This window comes from Rhinolophus hipposideros (genome assembly GCF_964194185.1).
Source record: "Rhinolophus hipposideros genome assembly, chromosome: 1".
Taxonomy (NCBI): domain Eukaryota; kingdom Metazoa; phylum Chordata; class Mammalia; order Chiroptera; family Rhinolophidae; genus Rhinolophus; species Rhinolophus hipposideros.
In genome coordinates, this window is record NC_138047.1 from 3,905,708 (window position 1) to 3,932,730 (window position 27,023).

Sequence of the window (27,023 nt, forward strand, 5' to 3'; positions counted from 1 at the left end):
TGGGCTGTAATGGTCTCAGAGCTGTGTGGGTGGCAGGGGCACACGGCAGGCTGTCACTGTGCTTCACGAGCCCGTTACAAACAGGAGGATTTAGGCCCTGCTTCGGACCTACCTCATCAGAGGTCCAAATTTTAATGAAACTCTCAAGTGACTGAGAAGCACAGCAACTTCTGGAAGATTGGCTGCTCGAGGCGGCCTCTGACCCCCGTGCCTTTGGGGTCCCCAGAACACTCACAGGCTTCTTGTCAGCACCCTTCCTGAAATCATGTAATTTCAGGGGAAATTACACAGCCATAAACATATATAAAGCTTTAGATTTCTTGTGAAAGAATGAGAGGAAAGGCAAAAATCTACTCCATTCTAATGTTAAGGGACCCAATGTTTATTCTTAGATCCTCATTTTAAAGTCAGAAATGAATCGGGATCCCAAGTTGTTTTCCTGTGTCTAAGGTTTTACACTCATTAAAACCACATGTACTACGACACAAAGAAACATTTAGGAAAGAATATAATCTTTAAGCATATTGGAAGTAAACTTCCTCAGAGCATCATATACTTAAGAGGTAAAAACCCAAAACCACAAAATGTCACATACACAAGGGTAGCAGAACCAGTTGTCAGGACGAGCATTTGACAAATAGAAGCAGTTCTTGCAAAGCTGTAGTTCATCCAACTGAAAAAGAAAAGCAACCATGTTAGCCTGCATAAAATATACATGTGCATTAAACTATGCAAAATAGGTCCATGTAAATTAATATTCTCTTCCATGTGCACAGATAGCCTTGAATTTCGTTCCAGCTTACATTTTTAAGTTTTCAATAAATACTGGAAAAGCCTGCCTTTTCCCCATGGTCCCAGAACTGGGAATAGAAGACAAATTCCTTGCAGGGCCTGGCATGTCTGACCTCTGCCTTCCGGCCTCACGATGCCTCTGACAGGTCAACACCCAAATATGCTTTCTCAGAAAGGCCTTCCTCATCTACCCGCACAGAAGGCCCACTGCCAGTAACAGCAGCCTTTACTTCTTTGCCTATTCTCTACTTTAGTCCCTGATTTCTTCTGTAACATTCTTTTACAACTTGTAAAGTAATCTATTTTGTCAGTTTCTGTTTGAGTCTCCCTCCTTAGAATACACAGCTCCATGAGCAGGAAGCCAGTACCTCCATCACCATTTCACTCCTCCTAATACACTGCAAAGCATATAGCAGACACTCACTAAATATTTGTTGAATGATCAAATTTGAAATTAATTCAAGAAAAAACTTTTTACATAGCTTGAGACACTTTGGCAAAGATAGGTAGTATGGTTACAGGTTGGAGGTTTCAAATAAGAAAGACCACACAGAAAACACCTGTCCTAAATGTGTATTTCATTCACTGTATAAATATGAACTTTGTTGTTTGGTTGTTATTTTGCTTGTGTAGTCTAGTAGGAATTCAAATTTGAATCTTTCATTCAAAGATGATAACACTAATTAAGCATCTGCCAGGTGCCAGAATGCATTATGGGACTCAGACCCTTCAGGGTAGTCATAGCAGAGCAAACAAAGTTTCCTTGTAGAAGTTACTTAGAAACTACATCTCCCAGGATCTCTCTGAGAAGTGTCTACCAGAATTCTTCCCCCTCTATTTGCATTATTTCCCATGTATGTCAAACACGGAAATAAAATTATGTTTAAAGGAAATTACAAAATTAAAATGTATATAAGACAGGTGGAATTCTGAAATGAATTCACATGGACCAGAGCAAGAAGGTGGATTACTGCGCCTGGACAGCACCTCATGGCAGGTGTCTTTATACAGCATCCTCGCTATGTCCGCTTGCTCGCTGTCTGCTGTAATTAAAGACATAGCTATTATCAGGCATCTGGAAACAAGACTATCAAAGTTAATAGCCGGTTACATTTGCAGTGTGACGAAAGTGGACATGTACCGTTTAAAATGAAAATGTATACTTAAAGTTCAGGTCACAAAATAAAATTCTACAGGCAGCTTTAATTTGGTATCTAACATAACACTAATTCTCTAGGTATAGAGCAGCCTCTTTCTTCACCTTTAAATGATAGGATATTAATAGGGAAACGACCAGAATCAATCACAATGCTTTTAAGAAGCCTCTCAACTAAGTTTACAAGTTTCAACATAAAACTATAAAGAATAGTATTTTCATCATTTAGTATACTAGTGTTCTGCTGTGCGGCAGTCAATTCTATAAGCTATGACTACATTACCAAATATTTTTAAGAGTTAAACCATAATATTATTACTTAAGGATCATTAAAATATTAACTTAATGTAATGTTTTATAAATGATATTTTTAACCTGAAATGTAAATGGTATGGAAAAACATGCAAACGAGAAAAAACAAATACTATTCAACCTCCATAAAAAATCACTGTGTTGTGGAGAAGCAGCTGAGCGTCAGCTTTGAACTCTTCGTAACTTCGGTATTTCCCTTCATTCACTTTCTGCAGAGGCCAAAAAACAAAAAGGCAAGAGTCACTAGTGAATACATTTGCCTGCATTATGCTACCATGGCTTGAGCATGGTCAGAGCAGAATCTTCCTGTGTTGATGGACTGAGCGTAAGGAACGCCCATGGCTCCATGTGCAACGCAGGTGGGACGTGACAGCATGGGCAAGTGCAGCAGGCCTGCTGTCCTGCACCACCGCTGTCCCCGGCGCTGATTCATGACAGTGAACTTGGCAGCCTACGCATCTCACTGCAGCGATGATAAGAGCTGCTGGTAACTGTTGGAAGAAGTGAAAGCTTGGGCCTGCATACATACCTCCCATTTTTATAACACCGGAGAATAAAGACTGAAAAACAAAAAAAGGAGCTGTTGGCTTCTGTGCTGGTTTGCCATACTATGAAGGAGGTGTGTTTATAATTCTGAGTTGGGACGAGGTACTAACATGAATAACTAAAAACAAAGCCTTCCTCTAGGCACCGAGGCAATGCCAGGCTTTCTCCTACATTGGTGTTATACGTCAAGGATTTCCATCACTGGATTCTCTGTAGCTTTGCCTTTAGCTGCCAAAGGGAAGGGTCATGGAGGAAATTTGAGGGCTTTTTCTTTGGGGGGGGATGGGGAGACACATTTTTAGAAGAGGGTATGACAAAGTTAACTAGCAAAGTTAACTTGTATAGCAGGGAGGCATTATCTTATCCTGGTGATACTTTCAGGAAATATGTTTGAAAATAGCTTGGCCTTTAAATGCTAAAATGCTAAGGCCTCTGAAGAATCATTAAGAACCCACCTTTCTGTCTCCCAGCTGGAGGTGCCTCCTATTTGTCACCTAGGGACACAGGGCTTATCTACAAATGTTGACATCTGAGCTCCCCCTGGATTTCAGGTAGCACTGGGCTTTACTACGCTCAGACACATCCATTGGCCAGAGCTCCCCAGGGGCCCAACATGTACCCAGATCTCCAACTGCACCCCAGATCTCAAAGCACCTTTGTGATTTGTGAGGTGTACACCCTCATGGCTTGCATGTTGGTTTGGACTGTAAGCTCCTGAAAGCATAAAAATCACATCTTCCCCTATATTCGCTACAAAATAGAGGTGCTTATGCTCATGGCCAGCACCTGCCAAGACACCACCCACCCGTCTAGTATTCTCTGTGGAGCCAAAAGGATCAGATGGGATCTGCAAAGATGCCGGGTGGGGAGAAGGGGCTGCGGGAGCAGAGGTGGGTAAGAAGAGCAGCTGGTTCCCCATTCTTTAGAGGCCTTAGAGTTTAGGAAAAGAGGCTATAAAATGTGCAGCGAGGAGGTGAAATTAAAATTACTTGTTTTCCTTCCAGGATTTGCCAGCCACTTTAAGGGAACCTTCATTTACCCTTTTCTTCCATTGAAATAATACATCTTCAGTCTTTCTTAGCTGATAAGGGGGTTAGGAAACTTGTAAGATAATTTCAAATAATTAGTATGGTCTCTCTATAAGCTATTATGGCCAACCATAAGATTTTAAAATTTCAGAATGACACATAAGGTACAGAATCAGTAATTCACAGCCTTAGGTAGAAACACGGCTAAGTGTTCTATTGGGTTTTACTGTAATTAGTAATTAAGTATTAACAATTAAGTTAACAATGTTTCCCAAGCCTCCACCCCTGATGGAACATGAAGGGACGTTACACTGCCCACGCCCACACAGTCGCTGTAAGCAGCAAGTAGCAAGGTCTACAGGTTGCTTAAAGCCAGGCCTTTTACTGGGTGCCGCCACGCATGCACCAGAGCAAGCGTATGACCCTTGCGTGTGCTGGCCATGCCCATTGGCCATAGTGCCTGACAGACGGGCACCAGATTGGCACCTGGCCACCTGGGAGCTATTGGTGAGCCTGGGGTGCACGGAAGGTGGCTTTACCTCCTGGATGGTGGGGACGTCGACCGCTGAGTGCACCAGCCTCCGGTACATCGGGTGTTTGCTGTCTTTCCCCTTTTTGTTAAGGTCTATAGCCTGAAAGGTGGTTAGACACATCAGTTTTAAACATGGCTGCATCAATCTCTAAACAAGTACTTTAGAACTGAACAAAAAATGAACGTGCCCTGTGGAGTTTCACGTGACAGTCCTCGAGGTTCTGATAGAAAGGACGGTTACAGTGGCAAGTCGCAGTTCATTTTAAACAGTAATTATCCACAGAAATGTTCATTCTGATAAATGAATTTTTAAAATGTGTTTCTAATCTAATGAAGCTAAAGGAATAAATGCCTGTTCACAAAGACAAAACAAAAAACTTGAAAGCCTTTTATAGAACTATTCACTGTACAATAGAAACGTGACAGCAGGTCCCCACCCTTCACACTGCCCTAATCTATTGGGTCATCGTTGGTCACAGAGATTTACAGCGTCTCTGGGGACTCAAACACCCTTCAGACTCACCCGCTCCTTCATGCGGGAGACGATAAACCTCAGGTATGTGCCCAGCTCCTGTTTGTTCGCATTTTTCTTCTTGACACTCTGTTAAAACAGAAAAGGCCAGATGTGAAATCTGGTCATTTACGTCTCTAGACTCCCATATATGACAGATAGTGGTATTCAAAGATTTCATTAAAAGATGCACTGTTTCCAACATATTTGGTACAGAGAAATCTTTGAAATTTGCATTGCAAAAATAGCATTTACTGTAACAAGAATTGAAAGTATTATGTTGTACTTGACATAATACCTTAGGTAATTATACACTTTCTACTTTCTTAATATTTTGAAACTTAAACCAATTTTCAGATAAAAAGAAATAATGACGATAAAGATGATATAACGACATAATGTAGAATCACTTATTTTACAAAAAAAAAACAACAACAACAATGAAGTCCTGTAGTATTATTTTAAATTAGCAAGAGTGAATGGTGAATTTCAAAATAATATCCTTCTTCCTTACAGAAGGTTACCAGAAGTCCGTGTCACTTAGGGACTGTGTGGTACACTGGGGTGGTACATGCCTGCGTAGTGCTTTAAAGTGCTACTGATCTGTTCAATAAGAACTCCAATTTCTATTAGTCTGGCCTAAATGCTAATTAGCTTTTTCAACTTTTCTCCCAGAAACTCTAACTTCACATGAAGAAAAAACCCAGAGGATTCTACCTTTCATGTCCTTTCTGGACAGCTAGGAGACAGGACAGACGTCCCCTTTGTCCAGTCAAGGTTAAGACCCCGCGGCAGACACCCGGCCGTCAGAGGTCTAGACCACAACCAAGCAGGCGCTTTCACGGCGTCAGGCCACTAGCTTCTGACTCCCAGCAGAGCTACAACACAGGAAGTCGTTTTACTATGCTCAACAGTGAAGGGAGATGCAGACATTTCTCATGTAACTGATAATTCTCAGCTAGACCCTAAGCAAATTGATAATACACACACAGTAGTAAAATGTCTGAGATGAAAAGTGAATGAAAATGAACCATTTTCCTAACTAGTTTCCTGACTGCACGTCTAAGGTGCCCCACCTCCACTTCTCGCCTGCACGGACAGTGGATGTCTCTCCTCACCTAGCTTTATGTGTGAGCTGTGCACAACTCCTGGATTTATGCCAATAATAGGGCAGCTCTCCCAGTCCTGGTCTCACCCAAAGATGCCGGCGGAACTTGTTAAAATGCAGCTGGGCTTCACCCCTGAGCATCTGAGCTACACTTTTCTCTGTATCTTCTTGTTCACCCATGTATCCGTTAATTCATCAGGGGGTTGTGACACTTGGTCAAGACCAAGCACCAAGGGTATCGATGTGGAATTGAAGAGGCAACGACATTTCCTGACCCCAGGTTTATAATCTTTGGGGGAGGGGAACTTCGATGTGGCTGATAAATTCTCATTTGTGTCCAGCTCCCCAGTGAGCCTTGCGCACACAGCCACCGGAAGAGAACGGCCGTTCCTGAACGCCCAGCACACGGTGGTGCAGAGGGGGTGGGGGCTTAGGTCCGGAGCACAGGCAGCTGCTTACACTACAGACACAAGTCTTTGCAACACAAACATATTTCCATGTCTTTCTATACTAAATAAATGGTCTGATAAGGAGAGAAGAAAGCTAAGTGGGCCAAGAAGCTGCTCTGTGTTCACCTCTTGGGAAACCTACATTCCCTGAAAAAGAATCATCACAGGTGCTTCCAACTACATGCTCGATCTTGACAAACATAGTGGGTACAGTGCTCCAATTGCTGACCCCAAATACCAGTGTGATCACTAAATCCTAAATTGTGTCAATTCACATATAACAGCAATCTCCATCAGGTTGTGTAACACTATCTGTGGGGATGTCGTTCCTTTAATTAGGTAACATTTCACAGGGGAAATATAGTCACCACTTTATGGAGGCTGAAATACAAGTTACTTTTCCCTAAATCTGGTCTGCAGTGTCCCGAGGGATGGCGGTGGCCAGGGTCGCGTCATGTCCTGCCACAGCTCGCCCCTGTCCCCAGGGAGGTATATTCCATGTGTGAGCAGGAACACGTTTTCATCACCTCATGAGTGCTTCACTGTCAGTTGGAATGAAACCTCTTTAGTTTTTAGAGCCTTGGAAAATAATGCAACTCAGTGCTTCTGCCTGGGCAAGACGAGGCCGTGCTGGAGTCGGAGTATCACCAGAGCTGAAATGTCCTAACTAACGTGCTTTCTGTGAAACAAATTACTGAAACACTCTGAAACAGTAAGGAAAGCCCCATTTTACTTTGCTAAATTGGGTAACTTGTGCACTAGATTGCTCGCATTTAAACAAAGAAAGGTCCATTTTCAGTGCCTGCTTCCAGTCACAGATGTACATGTAACGCGATGTCACATCGCAATGTTTTCACTTTGGTGTCATCTGTGCAAACAGTTTTGAATGAACTGCTCAACTGGTGCCACCACATACTGCAACATTTCTTTCTTGTTAGCAGATTGCAAAGGCAGAGTCAGGCGGAAGGCCTTAATCTGACAGAAGTTAAGTGGTACACACAGAGCACTAATCTGCTTCTATGCTGTGTCTGCACGTGCTCAGAGCCAAGCTGCTCGAGCTTTTCTCCCTCTACGTGCAATTAAAACTGGTGCTGAGATCCTGGAAAGGACTACCTCCAGCAAAATGTAAAAGGAACGTGGACTGACGACCTCCACGGTTACGCAGACATGAGTCCCCCACCCTCCTTCCCAGCGTTACTCCAGAGGCCCCCTACCCCACTTAACAGAGTGCTGCCCAGACCCGCTCTCCTATGTCAATGCTGACCGACTCTGTGCAGGACAGCTGCCCAGGAAGCCTTTAAAAACACCCATACCCACTTCTGTCAAGTTCTAGAGCAGGTGCCACGGACCTGTAATGAGAACAACTGCCTTGGGAAGGGGATTCAATAGTCACATTCTCCGCCTCGGTGGCACTTGGAAACACAGGTGTGTGTGCATTTATCTGTTCATCAAATGGTATGTTCAGGACTTGTGCGAACCCCTGCAAAGGACATTTTAGCACAAAGAGGAAGGCGCCACCCGAGTATGCCAGTGCTGCCGGGGGAGGAGCCTGGCACTCGTGGCGCTGACACCCAAGTACTTCTGACATGCAGCCCTGACAGAGCCACTGCACAGCAGCCTAACAGAGGCTGTGCCCTCACACAGACACATGCAGTGTGTCTCAAACGGACAGAAATGCTCTTCAGTTTTAATTACTTTTTCACTCTTTGCAGGTACTGTATTAGGAACGTCAGTGGTTGGGCTGCATGGAGGACACATCAAAAGGAGTTTCACAGACAAAGAAAATGATTTTGTGAAAAGCCTCTGTTACCTGGTTTAATTTTCTTCCCTAGTGCTGCCCATGTCTCTGTGCTGCTGACAAACACGGCACTCTTCTGCACATGCAGGACAAGAATGGAAATGCACAGTTCTTGGGGCGGGGAGTGCGCGGCCATCCTGGCACAGCTGTGTGCTGGCCCCGTGCTGCCTGCTCGCAGCTGGAGCAGACGAGAGAGGACCCTGAACACAGGCAAACCCTGCCTCAACGATGTGCAGGGACAACACATTTGCTGTCAGTGCTTCCACGTTGGCTAAATGTGTGAGCTTTACTGCTGACAGCATCCAGTTATAAGTTAGAGGCTGAGAATCCACAAGGAAGTCACCGCCACTGCAGCCGGTCCCTGAGCTGCACCTAAGGCTTCCAGGGATGCCTTCGGTAACGTCCTGAGCTGCCTTCCGGGACATACACAGACCAAGGCGTCTATAATGGCTGGAGAAAAAGCCACTCTGACTAACCTAAGCACAGGGCTAGCTTCTAAGGGAGCACTGTTGTCTTTGGAACATAGCTAAGCAGACAGCTGTGGACAATAGACAAGTTCAGAAAACGTAACGTGACGCTGTATGATGTCTGCAGATCATTTCAGACCCAGCCCTTCCTCAGGCTTTTAAGAACGGCAGCTCTTCTTTACTTGCCGGCCTCAGGACTCGCTCTGTGACAGGGTACAGCTCAGAACACACCCTAGCCAAGCTCAGTGGGTCCTGGTAACTGTTTCCATCACCCGGCAGCCCACAGGAGTGATTTGGGTCAACATCTGCAAATTGTCAACAAACTTCCTATTCTGTGGACAAAGTCGCTGCAACCATTTTAAACAGTCCCTTGGCAGCAGCTGTGTTGGTTACAAATAACGCAGAAGATGCTGAGGGGGATGTAGCTCAGTGGTAGAGCACTTGCTTCGCATACGCAGAAGATGCCCACTAAAGGGAGCAGCTCTTGGAGACGCTGCACTAACTGAGGGGCCGCTTCCATTTACGGGAGAAACAACAGAAAACCGCAACCATCTTCCTGAGTAAGGGATTTAAGCCAGTTACCAATAAGCGCTGGGTCAGAGCAAATCAAAAGAGTCTCGGCAGATGCCAGAGAAAACCCATGAATAAAGTGCCACCCTCAGTGCCTTATGGGTGTGTCTGGCTGAAAGAAGGTACGAGCAACTATGACTGACTGCAATGCCCAGGGACACTGAGGGGTAAATTGTCCGGAATGTCAGTGTTCCCTAGAGACCCTGTTCTTCAGTTATAAAACCATTTTAGCTCAGCAAGCCTGTGCAAGTATTCCAGTACAGCAAATACCCAGAAGAAAACAAGGAGTGCAAAAGCGGAAATTACGGCATCTTCCACATGAGAGTTCAAATCCAAGCCCCCAAGTCTGTGACAAAGACAAGGGCCTCGTACTTTTTGGACTTTCAATATCCAGAATGTTGTCTGGCAGCAGACTCCCCAGGGCTGCAAACCTTTCCTGTGGAAGGAGGGCCAGCATGACTGTTTAAGCTTGGAGGGCTCGGTGGCGTCTGTCCTGGCCACCCTGCTGCCACTGTGGAGAGGAAGTGGTTGTGGCTATGTGCCAAGAAGACTTGTGCAGACATTGTAGTTTCTTGTAATTTTCACAAAATTCTATTCCCCTTTTGATTTTTCTCCAACCATTTAAAAACATAGCACCCATTCTTAGCTCATGAGCAGGACACAAACAGGTGGCAGGCTGCAGATTGCCTACTCCTGACTAGACTCTTTAGTTCTGGAAAGCAGCACTAGTTGGTCTAGTTCAAGGTTCTCCTGCCAGAACGCCTACGCTATCTAGTACACAGTAAATACTCGGTGAATGGAACTAACAACAGCTCCCTGCCTACTGGAAAAAATATTCTATGTAGATGAACTCGATAACAGAAGATCCTTACAAAACGTGATACAGTTAATCACACCCAAGCTGGACTAGCACATTCTGGCCACTATAAACGATTCTGTTTACTTCTGTTGTGTGAACCATTTCACCACCAGAGGACACCTACATATCACTGTTGACTTCTAATCACCAAAGGCTCATTTAAACGTTAGTGAGTTCACAACCACCTGGGTACTTGCTGGAAAGCAGATTCCTGAACCTCAGCCAGGCTGTGTTCTAAAGCAGCACAGCAGATGATTCTGGGACAGGTGGCCCTTGTATGCCACTGGAGAAACATGAATCTGCATAAATACCTGTATCATTTGCAGAATCAGGAGCTCCAAGCTCTCCTCTATAATAATGCAGAACCACAGAACAGAAAAGAATCATACTGTTTCCCTGAAAATAAGACCTAGCTGAACAATCAGCTCTAATGCGTCTTTTGGAGCAAAAGAAAATTAAGACCTGGTCTTATTTTACTATAAGACCGGGTATAATATATTATAATATGATATCAGGTCTTATATAAGACCGGTCTTATATAATGCAATATAATGTAATATAAACCGGGTCTTATATTAATTTTTGCTCCAAAAGACGCCATTGGAGCTGATTGTCCAGCTATGTCTTATTTTGGGGGAAACATGGTAGTAAATTTTATGTGCACATAGATTGTCTATGCTGTTACTGAAATCAGGCTCCAGGGTACCCTCGACCAACACCTGTAATGACTGACTACAAAGGAAACAGTATTCACAAGAAACCCCAACACCTGATACTTGAACAGTAGAACTGGTCTGGCAAAAGTAGCCCAAAGTCCTGTCATTCCTCTTCCCACACCACTGGGACCCTAGTAGCCCATCGATGACAATCATTTTTTAGGATAAATTTAGAAACACATACCAACATTCAGTCTTTTTCACCCCCACTACCGACACATTGAATTAACTCTCTATACAAGAGCAGAAGATTAGAATGCACACTTACTGCGGGTGTTAATGGTGGTAAACGAGGCTTACTCACTTCCGCACATGGTTACCACATGGACCCTTCTAACCCCACTGTCTCCACAATCAATTCAGCAACACTCATTTGCACATGAGTTTCTGGCAATTTATTTAAGTTTTACAACTTCCCTTAAGCTGTCACAAATATGCCTTCTTACAGCTGAAAGCTGGAAGTTGGAGGATAACTCAAACTACTAAGAATATCTTGAGGTGGACCCATGGGGCATGTTGGGAACACGAGGCCACCCACTCGGCCCATGGGGAGCGGGTCCTGCACGATCTCTGACGCGGACGCGCGGTGCCCCAGACCTGCTCCAGATGTGCAGACAGCACTGAAGCTGCTCCACCTCAGCTGATTCATGTCCACAAAACAACTCTTTGCTCTCTGCTTGAGGTTAGCAAGCTTTGACTAAGTTCGGATGATAGAATCAGCTCTGCAACAGGCAATCTTGAGCGATTTAGCCACTGCTAGAGGATTTCAAATTAACTACGTGCCACAAAACCAACTGGTGTTGTAAAAATATGCAGTATTAATAAGTCCACTACATGCACATAGTCACAAAAACTTGCTACAGACAGAGGGGTATAATTAATTACACATGTCAGGAATTCCATCATTCAATACTGAATGTACTTTTGGGGTAACTTTTGGCTCCTTTGTGGCATATTCTAGGGACTTGAGAATGGAAAGGGACATTCAGAGAAACATCATGGAACCAGGTTTAGGAACCACGTGTTCCACCCCTTCTACACAACACTAACCTTTAAAAAAAGAACAAGGTTCAAAAGGCAGAGGCAGATACATTCCTCAGTGGAGTAAGCCTTTCCATTTTCTTCTGAAAGTAAGTTCGTATGTCTGTTTTCAGGTCATGAGCTGGTATCACTTGCTCTCCACTGACTGGGGCTGACCACCCGCCAGCAGGAAGGCTCCTGCCCTCCTGCCCTAACTATCCCCCCTATTTCTGCATCTGCAGATGGTGAAAGGAAACTGGGTACTTTACTAGCAGTCTATCAACATTTCAAAACATTGAATGAGCTTTCTGTTTATCTAGATTAAGTGGTAACCAGCCCAACTATTGTCTCCTTAATCCCTTGGAGTTAAAAATCAAAGATAAAATTTAATTAAGATTCTAAACATGCCACAGAGTACATATATCACAAAGACCAAATGCACCACCCCCCAAACATTTTGCACACACATCCAAGACTTGCTGACCATAACACTGTGAAATTTATCATGGACGGCGATGTGGAAAACATGCAGTTTTTTCTTTCTTGTTTGGGTCCAGGTAGCTTCACAAAGAGTCTAGGTAACAACAGTGAGACTTTACAGTTTTATATCCCAGATCCAATTTTTAAAATCCTCTGGCTTTATCAATGTCCCCATTACTTTTTCCCCTAGTCAAGCTGGTGACGAATAGTAAAACTGCCTTATAAAGTACTTGATTCAGACAAGGAACTTTTTAAAATTAATTTTCTACTTAGTATAAAAATGGTATGACCCATTTGGCTTTTAAAATTGTAAAAAATATTTGACGTTCATTCATAGTTTAATACTATGATTGTCTATCATTTTTAAAAAAAGACCAAAGAACCCCCCCCCCAAATGGGGCTTCTATTTCTATTATATTTAAAAATCGTATCTCCATTCCCGATTCATTAATATGCATCTTGACGGTAAAGTATGTACTTACTTTCAGGATAAAAATATTACTGAATTCCCTCATTAACACGAGAAGACTGACCAGAAAGCAAGAACTGTAGTGTCATAGTAAATACATAGTAAGGAATTTATGTTCAAAACATTTTCATTGAGCATGTTGCCCCATTTCATTCTGAAAATTAAATGAGCATTCTCCTGACTTCCAAAATAATAATTTAAAAAACTGTATTGCCTACATAACCAAAAAAATGAACAATGGTTTCAGAATTAAGTTTCTTCACCAATTTCAAGAAAGAGCTTTCATCTTTTCTGAACAACCAAAAGTCTCAGTGCACATGACTGAAAATATAACTAACTCACCCAGAACTAAGTCAACACTGACAAGCCAGTACGTGCCACTTGATAAACTCCAGGGGGCCTAATGGTGACCTAGTCTTGGTTTTGTTTTAGTTGACAAGTTAAATTCTTTCATTTTCAGTATCTGCCAAATGAATATACTATAACCCATGTGAAAAAAATATATAGTACCTGGGGCTAAACATTCAATTTAAAGGTTAATTTGAAATGGCTTCCTATAGACTATTTTCTGTGTATATATTTTTAAACTATTAAATTTCGTGCAAAATACATATCTTCATTCCAAACATTTTAAAGAGAAGCTGTAGTAGTAGGAAATTTTAGGAACAGTTCCAATCAGCTGGAATGACCACTAATGGGGCGCTCTTCCTCAGATCTCTGCAGACGCCTGACGGTGGGAACAGGGCTCAGACCATCTGGACCACCACACTGGGAGAGACTCCAGGAAGAACCATCATACTTTTAAAATTATTAATAAAATTCTCCCACAAAGATTCTTCTTCATTTCCTTATCTACATTTTCTTGTGTTTCTGTATTTTATTAATGGGCTAGGTTGACTCACCACACAATTTGTATATTAACACAATTTAAAAATTCGTAAGCCTTAAACAGAACATTGCCACCTGAAACGTGGGGGATGAGTATTTTCCAGTTTTTAAAGACACAATGGAATAACAAATCCCATTACCCATTACCTTGAATTCCTTTCTTTGTGACTTAAACTGATCCTTTCATATAAAATCACCATAAGTATATCATAAACGGGAGGTAAACAGAACCAAAGTTGGGTCATAAAAAATCATAATATGAAAGTTTTATATTAATATAAAATAATTATAGAAGTCTAAGATAAAAATCTTTGGCTGGGTTTCACAGGAGTAATGTTCCATCTCAGAAGCCCACACATGGAAAAGGGGACAAAAGTAGGTCACTGTGTCCCATTCTAGTACTTTCTATGTGTTTACAGTAAAGGCACATACTACACAATTCAGAGCACTAAATTCTGCCCCCTAATGACGTATTTTACTCCACATATAAAATTTTCATTTATCTGAACGTACAAGGGAGCAGTAATATGGATCTATAACTCCTCCAACTTATGAAAACAAAATTCATGTATGTAAGAAACATGAACATGTTACATGAGGTAGAGATAGGGGCCCACTTTTCTATTCCATCTCAAAATTAAGCTAAAAAGTGCCAACTATTTTGTTTTGCCATAGTATTTCCCCCCTAACGTTAACTTTCTGACATGTGACGAGATACCATCAGAGCATATGCAACACTGTCAAAGTCAAATGTGACAGCCATTAATCTGTGCACTACATAATATGTTACACTGAACTGTCTTACAGCCGTGATGCAGGGTCTGCTTATCCCATCTGCTGTACACACAAGGGAAAAGCTGATTTATCTCCTTCCGTTAGAATTCTTCTAGGTCATAATGATGGCTTGATGGGAAGACAAAATGCCAGGCCAGTCATAGGCCGACATTCCATCCCAAAGAGCTTCTCTCGGAGTACTATGGGTATTTAGAACATGAAGTTCTAAAACTGCTGTCTCATACACTGGGTAGCCATGAGCCACAGGTGCCCAATCGAAACCTAGCTCCTGGGTCTGACAAGCCACATTCAAGTGCTCTACAGACACACGTGGCTGGCAGCTCCTCCTGGACAGCACAGAGAGAACATTTCCATTCCCACAAAAAAGCCTTCAAAATGCGCTGCTGTCAAGGGCAACACAGTGTCAGCCTTGGGGTGGTCCTAGGCTCCTTATAACACATCACCTTGCCCATATATTACAAACATTTCAAGCAGTCATCACTCACACCGTGTCATGATATTCCCGAAGGACTGGAGGCCAGCAAGCATGCAGTGCACGCACACATGCACGCTTGCTCACACAACACATGCACACGTGCCCCTAACTCCCACACACATGCTTGCACACACGCTCCCATGCATGTACGCATGCCAGCCATGCAGCATGCATACATGTGTGCATGCACACGCACATACACACGCAGGTACATGGGCTTGTGAACATACCCAGGCCTGCCCTCTGCAACTAGAGAACCAAAGGATAAAATGACTTTTTAATTTGGAAAATATATATATGAAAATGAAGCAACATTAAAATAAGACATCCATTTTTACCCTATCAAATTAGTTAACAAAAGATAGGAAAATATTTTCATGTTGCCATAAATGGGTATAATTTTCTGCAGACCAACGTAGTCATTTTCATCACAAATGTAAATGTGCCTATCCTTTATATTTAAGAATTCCACTTCAATGAATTTATCTTATGAAGGTGATCAGACAGAATTACAGATACATGTAAATTTATTTGTCTCTTTTTAAACAATACAATTGATTATTGTCAATTAAACAATACAACTGACAGTTTTAAAGATATATCCTTTAAGCAAATAAAACCTCAAACGCAATATTCACACAGGGGTGGCCCGATGGCTCAGTTGGTTAGAGCGTGAGCTCTGAACAACAGGGTTGCCGGTTTGATTCCCACATGGGCCAGTGAGCTGCACCCTCCACAACTAGACTGAAGGCAACGAGCTGCCGCTGAGCATCTGGAGGGGCAGCCGGATGGCTCAGTTGGTTAGAGCGCGAGCTCTTGATGACAAGGTTGCCGGTTCAATTCCCGCATGGGATGGTGGGCTGTGCCTCCTGCAACTAAGATTGAAAACGGCAACTAGACATGGAGCTGAGCTGCGCCCCCCACAACTAGATTGAAGGACAACAACTTGTCTTGGAGCTGATGGGCCCTGGAGAAACACTGTTCCCCAATGTTCCCCAATAAATGAAAAAAATAAGGTTTTCTCTTATTTTTCCTGGAAAATTCATGGCTACTTCTGGAATACAAAATTCAAATACATCCAAATAAAACAAAATATAAACTTTAGTTTCGTGCAGAAATAAAAGTACAACGAGAAGACTGCTATTGAGACTAGAGAGCATGGCCTGACGGGCATAGCAACATGAACATGACTCTGTCTGGTGTCAATGCAATGTTACTGATCAGACGGGACAGTGGGAACAAGGTGATGTGCATCAGTGGGAAACTGGCTGAGCAAATTATGGCACATCATGATGCCTAGAAAAAAGACCGGGACACTGCTCAAAGGAAGCAAACTGGCTCTATCCAGAAAGTACACAAAGTGACACAGACGCTGATCCAAATGGGCAAGAGAGCAGGGGAGGTCTGAGAACCTTCGCCTGCTGTGTGAAAGCATCTCCAGGAACTTTATGTTTGTTTTCACCCTTCTCTAAATCATTTGATTTTTTAACAGCAAACTTTAAAAAATTTTAAATCCCTTTTTATTTTTTTTTTAAATAATGAGAGTTCTCAGTAACAATAGTGTGAAAAAGAACATTACTCAAATTTTCTTCAAAAGGCTACTTTTCAATAACAATCTACTGTGTCTGTAAAGTAATAGTTTAATTATTTTTCAGGAAGGCAAACATTCCAAAGAAATAGCCTCAAGGTTATGAGATTCTTGAGATTTACTATGAAAATTGATAAAACTGTTTTAAATGGAGAAAAATTCCTATCACTGCCCTCTTAAACATTTCAGAAGCAGTCAGACATTTGAGATAAATCTGCTTAAGCTGACTGGGTGATACAACCTATTCTCAGTGACTTTTTTTAAAACAAATCCTCACATGTACTTTTATTTTTATTTTTAACTAGAATTGATATTCTCAGTGACTTTTTCAATACTGTAAGGGACAGAGATTATGTAAAATGAAACAGTCTTCTGATTGCTCTAAGATATTTGAAACACTTTAATCTTCAATTTTAGATGGCTGGCTTCCATCTATCATTTGATATGTCTGCACTGAAGCTGGCTCTGGACACCTTATCTTCAAAATTCCTCATTAGTATATCTAAGATATCTGTATTCTTTCCAAACATTAATGAAAAACAAAAATAGAGAAGATCAATATTCTGGTTTGGAACAACAGTTCTTAAGTTTCAGTCTGTCGGTTCTTTTAGTCCACAAATGTTTAGATCTGGTCAGTCACCCTCATGTTAAGATTATAAAAAATAGCTTTACTTGAAGTTTTGACACTTCATTTAAAACAAATAAGTCAACCAAAAACTTTAAAGGCATTCAAAATTCCATTCAAATTTAAAGGTTATTATTATTACCTCTTGTCCCAGGAAAGGAATTGTTAACATTGATCTTTTTCTTAAACATAAAAATTAAAACTGTAGAATAATGTAACATAGAAAAAAACTATTTCTTTGGAAGTTTTAAAGCTCAAGATAAAACTCACCATCCCCACCCAGACCTAAGCCTTTTGAGCTTAATCAAAGAGTAGTCCACAGTCTATGACACAAATGAACTGATGATGTTTTTATTGACTCACAGCATCATCTCAGTAAGCCTGGTTTTATCACAATGTGAGAATATCTAGACTGACAAAGACAAAGAAAACCAGAGGGAAGAAAAGAAAAATAAAGACAGGTAAGCTAAGTTCTACTTCTGCTATCATGTTTCTCTGAGCCAGTAAAACATCTGAAATGTAAAAAAAAAAAAAAAAAAAAAAAAAAAATCGTCTAATCAGTAAAGAGTAGAGCAAACAAACATATAGAAAATGGAATCTGACAATTTGATGGTAAATTCCAATGGAAGAAGTATCACACGTTTCCTTTACAGGTATACCTGTTCAATTTCCATTCTTCATGTCAAAAATATGGAACACTCATCCTCAAAAATCCCTGTTTTTGTTTCAATTCTTTACTATGAAAATAAGGACTACATATTAAATATTGAAAAGCTCTGGCTATAAAGACACAGGTATGTCCAGAATTATATTTCCTAAGTTCCTGCATATATACTATTTGATGGGTGACCCCAACCTTTCATTAGTTTTACTACCATAATAAGATCTCATTAATTCTTTACTTCCTGTAGTGTCACCTCGTACCAGAAACAGGATACACATTTGCTTTTACAATGCAAACCCAAATCCATGAGAATATGAATAGCAATGCAGTTCCCACACCATCACTTACAATAATTTCTTGTAGACACATACATGCTTGCAGAGCTCAAAGAGGAGGCCGACACCAACATGTTCAGACCTCGGGACTTATCGCCACTCAGCCAGCACTCAGCATTTTATTGTAAGCCATCATTATGTTTTGAATGTGATCCCAACTGTCTGCTGTCTATGTAGGTAATACAAAACCACAGGGACTAAGGGAAGACTAGAATGTATGCTGTATTTTGTTCATCATACAGGAGAAAATGTTTGGCTGATACCAAAGAAGAGAAAAATTATGAAGACAAAACTTTTTTCGAAAGAATAAATGAATATTTAAGATACTTTAGTATTACACAGCATATTCACAAATTGAACTCATGAGTAACCTGGGTAATTTGCACGGTTCCAAATAAGTATCTTAATAATTTTAAGTACAAAATAATAGAGCTTCTAGTCAAATAATTCCTTGCTAATCGCTATCAATGCCGTACGATGTAGTATTCAGGTATGGCACACCTCGTACATGCGCACACAGACCACATTCTGAAATCAACAAGCACAGTCATGTACACTTTTCAGTGGGGTAGTAATATGAATGAAAATAATTGTGCCAAGTACCTATTTTACCTACCAACCTATTTCATTTTGCTTTAAATAAAAATTCTTTATATACAATTGTCCCATCCCTCCACCCTCCAAATAAGTAAGCAAGAAATAAACTAACCCATGATATAACAAAAAATAAAGGCAACATCACATGGATATAAATGGGAAGTAGATACAGAATGTCTCCAACAATGTGCCTTTTGCTGTGTTTTCTGAGTAGCACAGATGACACATCGAACAGATCCTGGGGTGGGAGAAGGTTTCTTTATTCCCAAAGGCTATCCGTGAAAGGGATCACACAGCCAGAGGCAAGTGTAAAGTGAGGGAAGAGAGAGTATCTTTATGTGATTACAACTTTCTAAAACCCATACCCTAGATGTGTCAGGTGTGCTGTGACGTCCATCCGTAAGTGCTCTATGTTCATTTACCATCATTTCAGTAGACAACCCCCACCCTCCAGTACTTTATCCATCAACCTGGCGCAACCACCTGCAGTATCTTTGTGCAGCTAGTGTTAATGAATTCCAACCCTCTGACCAGCACATTAAAGCTCAGATAGGTACTCACCCTGCAAACTGGGCACTGCCAGTGACTACTGCTGTCTCTAAGCCTGTACTCATCAGACAAACACTTGGAATGATACACACGAAAACACAGGTCACATATCAACACCTCTCCAGGCAAATGGCATTCAAAACAATACCAGTCATGATTTTCTGTTTCCCAGTCCTACAAAAAATACAAAATAATTTCGTATGACATTTTGTCAATATCTGCAATGACTAAGAACAAAATTGAAACTAAAGTCCATCAGAAGTTAGGCATTTTAAACAATTTCAGACATTTACTGTGTTAAAACAAGAGGGAAAAAATATCTAGGTATTTGCTTCTTTAAATTTCAAATTCTTTCCTAAACAGTATTAATATTCAAAATATCTTAAGGTGATCTGATAGCAAAACCAGTCCAAAATGAAGTAAGTCCAAAGCCAAACCCAGTTCTAACATTATCTTTTATTTTTTAAAATATAATCTATGGGATAATTTCTTCAGTGAACTGAACACCCCAACGAACATCTATAGCTTACTATTTCAAATAAACAAACCTCTGTTTTGTTCTGCTCTTTTAAAAAAATGTAGTTAAGTACTTAAATAGCACACTGTGGGAACAGAGAAAATAGTAATAAATGGTGATGCTCACTATTCTTATCTTCTCATCCATGGTATTGGATGCTTTATTGAAAATAACCATTAATCAGAATGTCCATGTTGTGATAGGTTGTCAAATTTTCAGGGTCTGTTGAATTTGGAAAAATAAATTGAAAATGTGAAACTAAAGGTTTAATCACATTCTCCAAAGGACATTGCCGTAAAAAACAAAAAAGGAAGGAGGCTCATTTTCTTATTAGGACTATTCCTGAAAATAAAAGAACATAACTGCAGGTATACAGGTTTTCTTCAACATATTTTTGGTTACGCTCTTTTTTATACAGCCAATACCATTTAAACATAAACAGGAAGATGTTATCAGCTCTCTTAATTTAGAACTCGTTCTTCGTAATTATCACTCTTAGCTTTTGTCAAAAAATACCTGTGTTAAGAGTGAATTCATTCTCAGCTTTCTTTTCTAGATATGGTAACCAAACGAAGAAGGGTTTAACCCACATTTGGTGTAATCAAGGCCACTGCCAATGGAGGTCCTGAACCTCCAAATTTGTCTACACGGCTGGTTTTCTCTGATGTTGGTAACACTCCAATGGCTTTGACACAGCACGTGCGTGGCAGGCAGTGACCTGGCTGCACCAAGGGTGAACTGTGTTAACTTCTGGCTGCTGATCACCTGGAGGAGCTACTACCCCTTCCTATAAAAAGGAAGGCTCGCTAGTGTTCCAAAATTCACATCTTCCAACACATAGAGTCATGGCTTGAGCCCATTAGTCAATTCAGCATAAAAGTAAACTTTTTGGTTTGCTTTTTGTTAAACAATTGGTGGTCTTTATTGACCAAAATGATAAAGAAAAAAAAAAAACACACACCATTTCTAGCAGACATATATGAAGGTTGGGCAATTAAGTTCACGAACTTCCCACCATGTGATCACATGGTGGAAACTTCGTGAACTTAATTGTCCGACTGTCTTATATGCTTTGTAAACTCACATTGGTAGAGTAACCTTAGTCAGACTGCTTTAAAAATCACAAGATACTGAATCTGACATAAAATCCTAATCTGTGCATGATAGGAAAAAAATCTACATCACCAAGTCTGGCACAGTGGCAGAGACAAAGCACGTGTGTGGTCTTAGCTGCACAAAACGACAGTCACTGTGCAACCATTGCACAAAGCTCCTATATGTGGCGTTTTAGCCATTTTAATTTTGGCATCAAAAATCACTGATGAATTAGTAGGTTTCAGAGAAGATACTTTGTTCTCTTTTTAATGAACAGAACTCTTTCCAAGTTTCAAATAAAGTATTTCAGAATATTTTCCTCATAGCTGTTGGTAAACATCTTAAAGGATTTCGTGGCTTATATTTGACTCATTAACAAAGAAACTACCATCCTTCATCATTTGACCTTTTTCACATTAATTCACCTTCCTGTGATTCTTAAATTGGTAGTTACTAGGTTAACTAAGTACAGGGAGCAAAAGGATGTAATTGTGGTGCACAGCTCCAGCCTCTCCATGCTACCTCCTCCCTTTTCCTATCCCCACCCTCTCCCATCCACCCAGGAAACGAGATGACATGGATTTTTCTTTCATGGGGTGTTTAGTAGTTGACCTAGTTTTTCATAACAATTATAGAAATGACAGTATAATTCAAATGAAGTAAAACAGAGAAACATTGGATACAGGTTTATATAATGGCATATAACTAACTCTGTTATCTAACATAAGAGAACATATGTGTTGGGAATGTACGTGCTGTTCATCAGAGCAATAGCTATTTAGAATATACAAAATATGCAAAAGTCAAGTTCAACAGTTTTTGGATTCCAAACCCAGGACACATTTTCGAGGTGTAACTCATATAAGCAAGCTTACGCTAGGTAGAGTGGCCTACAACCTGTCTTTTATATAGTGCTTTGACTAATAGTCAAAAACATATGCACAAAAACTAAGCCTGCATTTTCCTGGATTTCACCAGATGTCAGCAGCTACTCTGATACACTTGACCCAGCATGTGTGAAATGCCACTTTGATACTACAAGAAAGTTTTTAAAAAGCAAATCTACTAGCACAAAATCCAAAATTACAAGCAATGTAAAGACAGTATGGTTTTAATGAACAATTTTAGTAAGAGTTAACTAAACTAGCCTAAAGAAAGATAGAAATGTAATACAAAAATAAAAGAATTAAAGTAAAATAACAGTGCAAAATTAGTTCACCTTGTTTGGGGTTGCTGTCCTGAAGAAAGGCTGCATACTGTAGGCCTTTCAAAATAAAAACAAAATCATCTTGGTCTCTCTATCATAACTTGACTCAATATCAGGCAATACACAGAACTAAAGGGATTTCGTACATAGTCAAACTATTTGCTCTATGACTTACATTATTTTGCAGATAACGTCAACTGATAATCCATGAATGTGCTAATCATGAATGACAAGGCAGCAGCATGCAAACCCAAGAGTCTAGTTTAAGAGGAAACTTTAGATACTAACATAAAAGCTATAAAAGGACAGAGAGAAAATCTCTCTAGGAAGTCTGCCATGAAATCTATCATGATGTTAGGAAAACATTTTACTAAAAATAAATTTGGTGCCATTATAAATGTGCACATAACTGATTCAAGCTGGTTTTTTAATAATCAGGAGTGATGAATGTGAACATGGTAAACTCAATACCTCCCACAGTGTAAACAGACCCAGGCTGTCTTCAGAACGTCCTAGAAAACATTGCACCATCTAGAAGCAGCCTGCTGCTTAGTCTCGGTCACCATTTACAGCACTTAAGACTGGAGCCAGACCGGCTCAAATCTGGCTCTGGCACTCACAAGCTATGTGAGGCAGAATCCTTAGCGTCTCTATGTATTATTTTCTATCTGTAAAATGAACCAAATAACGCCTAGCTTATAGGGTTTTTATAAGGATCAACTAAGTTACTATGCTAAGTGTTAGCTGGTGTTAAGATGATCTGTTTGCCATAGTGCACAAAACAGGAATGAACAAGTCAAAAAATGATGTGACGCTTGTCATGCATGTGCCAATCCTTCTCCAGGACTTTAAGTTCATTACAACTAATTCTCACAACAGTTCTGTAAGCTAGACGGAGCAAGAAATATTGTTAAGTTAATTGAGAGATAACAGTGATGTAGGAGGGCCGAGCGGAGAGCTGTCTGGAACAAGGGCCTCCTAAACTATAATCCACTTTCATCAGATGCAAGAGACTCTAACTTTTAAACTCTAACTTTTAAAGAAAAGTTAGAGTTAGGTATATTCCCTTTTTATTCATAATGAGCAGATAAATCTTACATTATCAAATATGTGTTTGATGTGGTATTTCAACATAAATACAATGTAAAATTAACTTCTCTATAATTTGAGCTTTAATTTAATTCTGTTAATAAATTCAGTTAACCACTGAGGTAAGAATTTGATTAAATATTTCTATTAATTTTAAAAATTAATCATTTGAATATAAATATTGTAACATTGCTTGATGAAATAGTAAAATTTAGACAGGAGAAAAAAGATTTCTCTCTCACCCACACATACATGTGCATACACACACATACAGTCAATATTAAGCTGAAAAGAGTATAATAAAGTAAGTAGCATGACCCAAAGTATTCTGCTGAATAAAGTGAAAATTCTTTACCAAAGCAAGAATCATTTCTAAGTGTAAGTACATCAGTTTGAATGCACATAGAACCATAGCATAACTGGTTTCTAATTAACAATCGCCAATATTTAATACTTTACAGAATAAACAAACATTTACATTTTTGTACCTGAGATAGGTAATGAACCTTTGGAAGAAATGTGTAGTTCTGCACATAATTAACATAAATATAATAAAATATATTTCACCTTTTAAAAACATCAAAGGTATCCAAGGGGCGTGAACTTTACACTCAGGATACTGAACACGATTAATTTATGACAACTGTAATCACAACAAGGAAAATGCAAAGACCGAAACTAAAAAGTTTACTGCGCTTGCTATCTTTATGAAGTGGGCTGGGAGAGTCGAGCTGTTTGAATTCAGCAAGCCTCTCAATATTTTTTCAAGAACAAAGTAAGGGAGCTCTCCTTGCCTCAGCTATTTAACGGTGTCATTTCTGAAGAATAAGACATAAGTGCAATCCTTCCTCTGATCTAAAACGTATGAGTTTAGCTAAGTTTCAGCAGCTGCACAAACCATAGCTTCTTTTGTTTGGGCATTTGGAATCAGGATAAGCAGATGATGACAGCGGTCAAAGTGCCCATCTCGGCCTTGTGTCAGTTAATACTAAATCCATTTATCCCCAATATAACAGGTAAATCTCTCCAAGAAACCACAAAATGTGTATTTTCATTAGTTATGTATCAAAACCTTAAATGAAAAAACGGCAAAGATACAGAATTCATCCCACCATTTCATTTAGTCCTACTTTAAAAGTAGCACGAGGTCCTGCTTGGTGGGGCAAACTTGATTACATGAAAAGCAAACACTCAAACTGAAGCAGGGCATAACTGCCAAGACCTGAGCTCATGTTTGCAGTTGCTCCTGAATCATAAGTAACAAAACTAGTACAAGGATTCTAACTGAAAATGCAAGCTGTGGTTCCTACACTAACACATTTTTGAACTGGCATTAAGTAAGAAAGATGGAATGAAACCCTGAGTCCAGATTTGGCAGGTGAGTACAGATAGTAGTAGTTTCACAGCAAACGTGATTTTTTTACACTTTTAAGTCATCCTCTACACTGGTGGCCACATTATTTAATATCAGATCAAAAGTATCTGTCAAATAATAGGACAGAGTCGTAGCTTGTGCCAGGGACTATGAATAAAGTTGAAAAGTCACCAAATAATATGAACAGCCTCAATATCAAAACACATATTTGATATGTTTTATCTGCAAATGACCCATAACTCAGTTACCTGCAAAACTATATTAAATATTTCTATAAGACCTTCCTATATTTAGTGAGCACCTTGAGTTAAGAATTTAACTCATAACTTATGTTTATTACAAAGGGAACTACTAAATACCAAATCTGAGCCCAACAAATGGTAAAATTCTGCCCAAGAAATATATTTCTCAAGTTGTTAGAATAAATGTCATGTAATATTGTGATCAAATGTGGATTGAATGTAGCCATTCATGTGTATTTCTTTAGAGAAAGCAAATGAAGCAATCTATGAGAACATGTATGAATCTTTTTTTAAAAAAAATCGAAAGAAGAAAGGCCTTGATATAACAAAACACTGAATGGTCTGACATCACAAAGTTTCACTCTCTGCCCTGGTCTATAAGCCTCTTACCAATAAAATTTCAAAGCTATGAAAAACATCTAGCAAAAAATTATTCTGGAAGTTTAAGATGACCACAGAAAATTTACAAGTTTCCCAGGTTCAGCAATCATGTCATTTTAAAAATTGATTGATAAATTTTTGCTTGTTTATTGACCAATATTTAAGCAAACCATTTAAATTGAGGGGCTTTATTTTTAGTTATATTTTTCATTCTATTATTTCCAATGAATATATTTAAAATATCACCATGAAGATGCTTATCTATTGCCTAATTTTATCACAGCTTCTCCAAAGGAATTACCACTTCAATCAGGTTACAAATGGTGGTTGAGATCAGCATCTCAAACTGTCTAAAATTCATTCCAGTCTACAAGGAATCTCAATACAATGGAGGCCACCACCTCCCACTTACACAGGCTTCTTCCTTTTAAAGAGATTACATATTATTATATCCAGACAATTATTAGAGTTAGGCTTGTATTATATCATTGCTGGATATAATAAAAATAATGTTGCTCAAGATATGCATATTTTTCAATTGAATCGAGTTTTTAAAAATAAGCACTGGAAAAACAGGTAACAGGTGGAATGAAAAGTGACACCAACAAGCCCTGTGCTCAGCCATAGTTGTGGGGCATAAAGGAAACCACACTCTCGCCTACCTTGTCTTTCCCACCATAGATGTGAAAACGAAGATGAGGAGAGCCCAGCCTCCTTGCTAATACAAAGTATCTCAGGGGATACAAGTTGTGGGGCTTATCAAGAGAAATTAACTTTTTCCCTCACCCCTGAGCTACTGCTAACTATATTTAGAGGCTACAGAAGAAAAAGAAGTGCTTTGTTATCCATTTTTTAAATGATAGAACTTCCCTGAGCCAAGAATATTTGTAACTTTGAATTAGAGGCTTAAAAAAGTCCTATTCCTTTCCTTCCCAACACCATATATATTTTCTTGACTTCTTTCTTCTTGACACTGAGTCAGAAAAGTAACAAGATGAATAATAATGTAAATCCTTCGATTTAAAAACTCAAGTTTTTAGAGGCAGCATATCATATACAAGGTAGAGAAACTATAAAGGAGGGTCCCAGACTCAAATGCCAGCGGGCAGGGCTGTCATTAGCCCATAGAGTTCTTTCGTGCAAATCAGAAATGTTGGCTCTTCCCTAAGATTGATTTTTGTTACAATAGGAATTTTATTGCCATATTCTAGAAACTGCTGAATAAACACACTGCTGTCTGAGGAGTGGTCCTTTCTAAGTTATGTAGTTCACAATTGGCCCCCATACACAGCAGTGGGACACAACAATCCCTACAAACACACACACAGTTGGCCAGCGTGAGATGTTTGTGCTGTGCCAAATGTTATACATGTCAGCTAGGTGTCCTTCTAGAGTATTCTCAGGACACGAAAACTGTAGTACATGATAGCCCCTGGGTAGCCAGGTGGTAAACCAGCCACATTCATGAGATAAACACATATAGGTCTCAACACTTGATGGTTACATCTTAAATGTAGGTCCAGTGACTTACAGGAAACATCTATACAAATGTCCTTTTGTTTGATATAGGTCAAAAAAAGTAAAAAGAACCTGATGAGAATTTTTGCATGTATGGTTAGTAAGAAACCTGTGTGTTTTTGCTATACTATATATAGGCATTTCATGTTTTAAGCATATTTATTATTCACTGGTCAAAAATTTGCTTTGAGTATACAGTCATATGCTTTATATAATCTAATTTAACCCTTAAAACAATCAAATACACTAAATATTAATATGCCTGTATCA

General features: G+C 39.8%; 1 protein-coding gene across 33 annotated transcripts in view; it reads right to left on the reverse strand.

Annotated features, from left to right (window-relative positions):
* Nucleotides 1-27,023, reverse strand: part of ZMYND11 (zinc finger MYND-type containing 11) — a 118,702-nt gene that overhangs the window by 14,343 nt on the left and 77,336 nt on the right. For 9 of the 33 annotated variants that reach the window (XM_081055562.1, XM_081055589.1, XM_081055563.1 and 6 more), the window contains 6 exons: nucleotides 19,342-19,503; nucleotides 4,890-4,967; nucleotides 4,374-4,466; nucleotides 2,382-2,469; nucleotides 1,780-1,835; nucleotides 596-673 (listed from right to left, as the gene is read on the reverse strand). In XM_081055562.1, the coding sequence (XP_080911688.1) occupies nucleotides 596-673; nucleotides 1,780-1,835; nucleotides 2,382-2,469; nucleotides 4,374-4,466; nucleotides 4,890-4,967; nucleotides 19,342-19,503 (555 nt within the window). Of the gene's footprint in view, nucleotides 1-595; nucleotides 674-1,779; nucleotides 1,836-2,381; nucleotides 2,470-4,373; nucleotides 4,467-4,889; nucleotides 4,968-19,341; nucleotides 19,504-19,972; nucleotides 20,069-22,160; nucleotides 22,206-27,023 lie in introns of all 33 variants that reach the window. The other 24 variants (XM_081055581.1, XM_081055559.1, XM_081055570.1 and 21 more) reach the window with 7 other exon arrangements.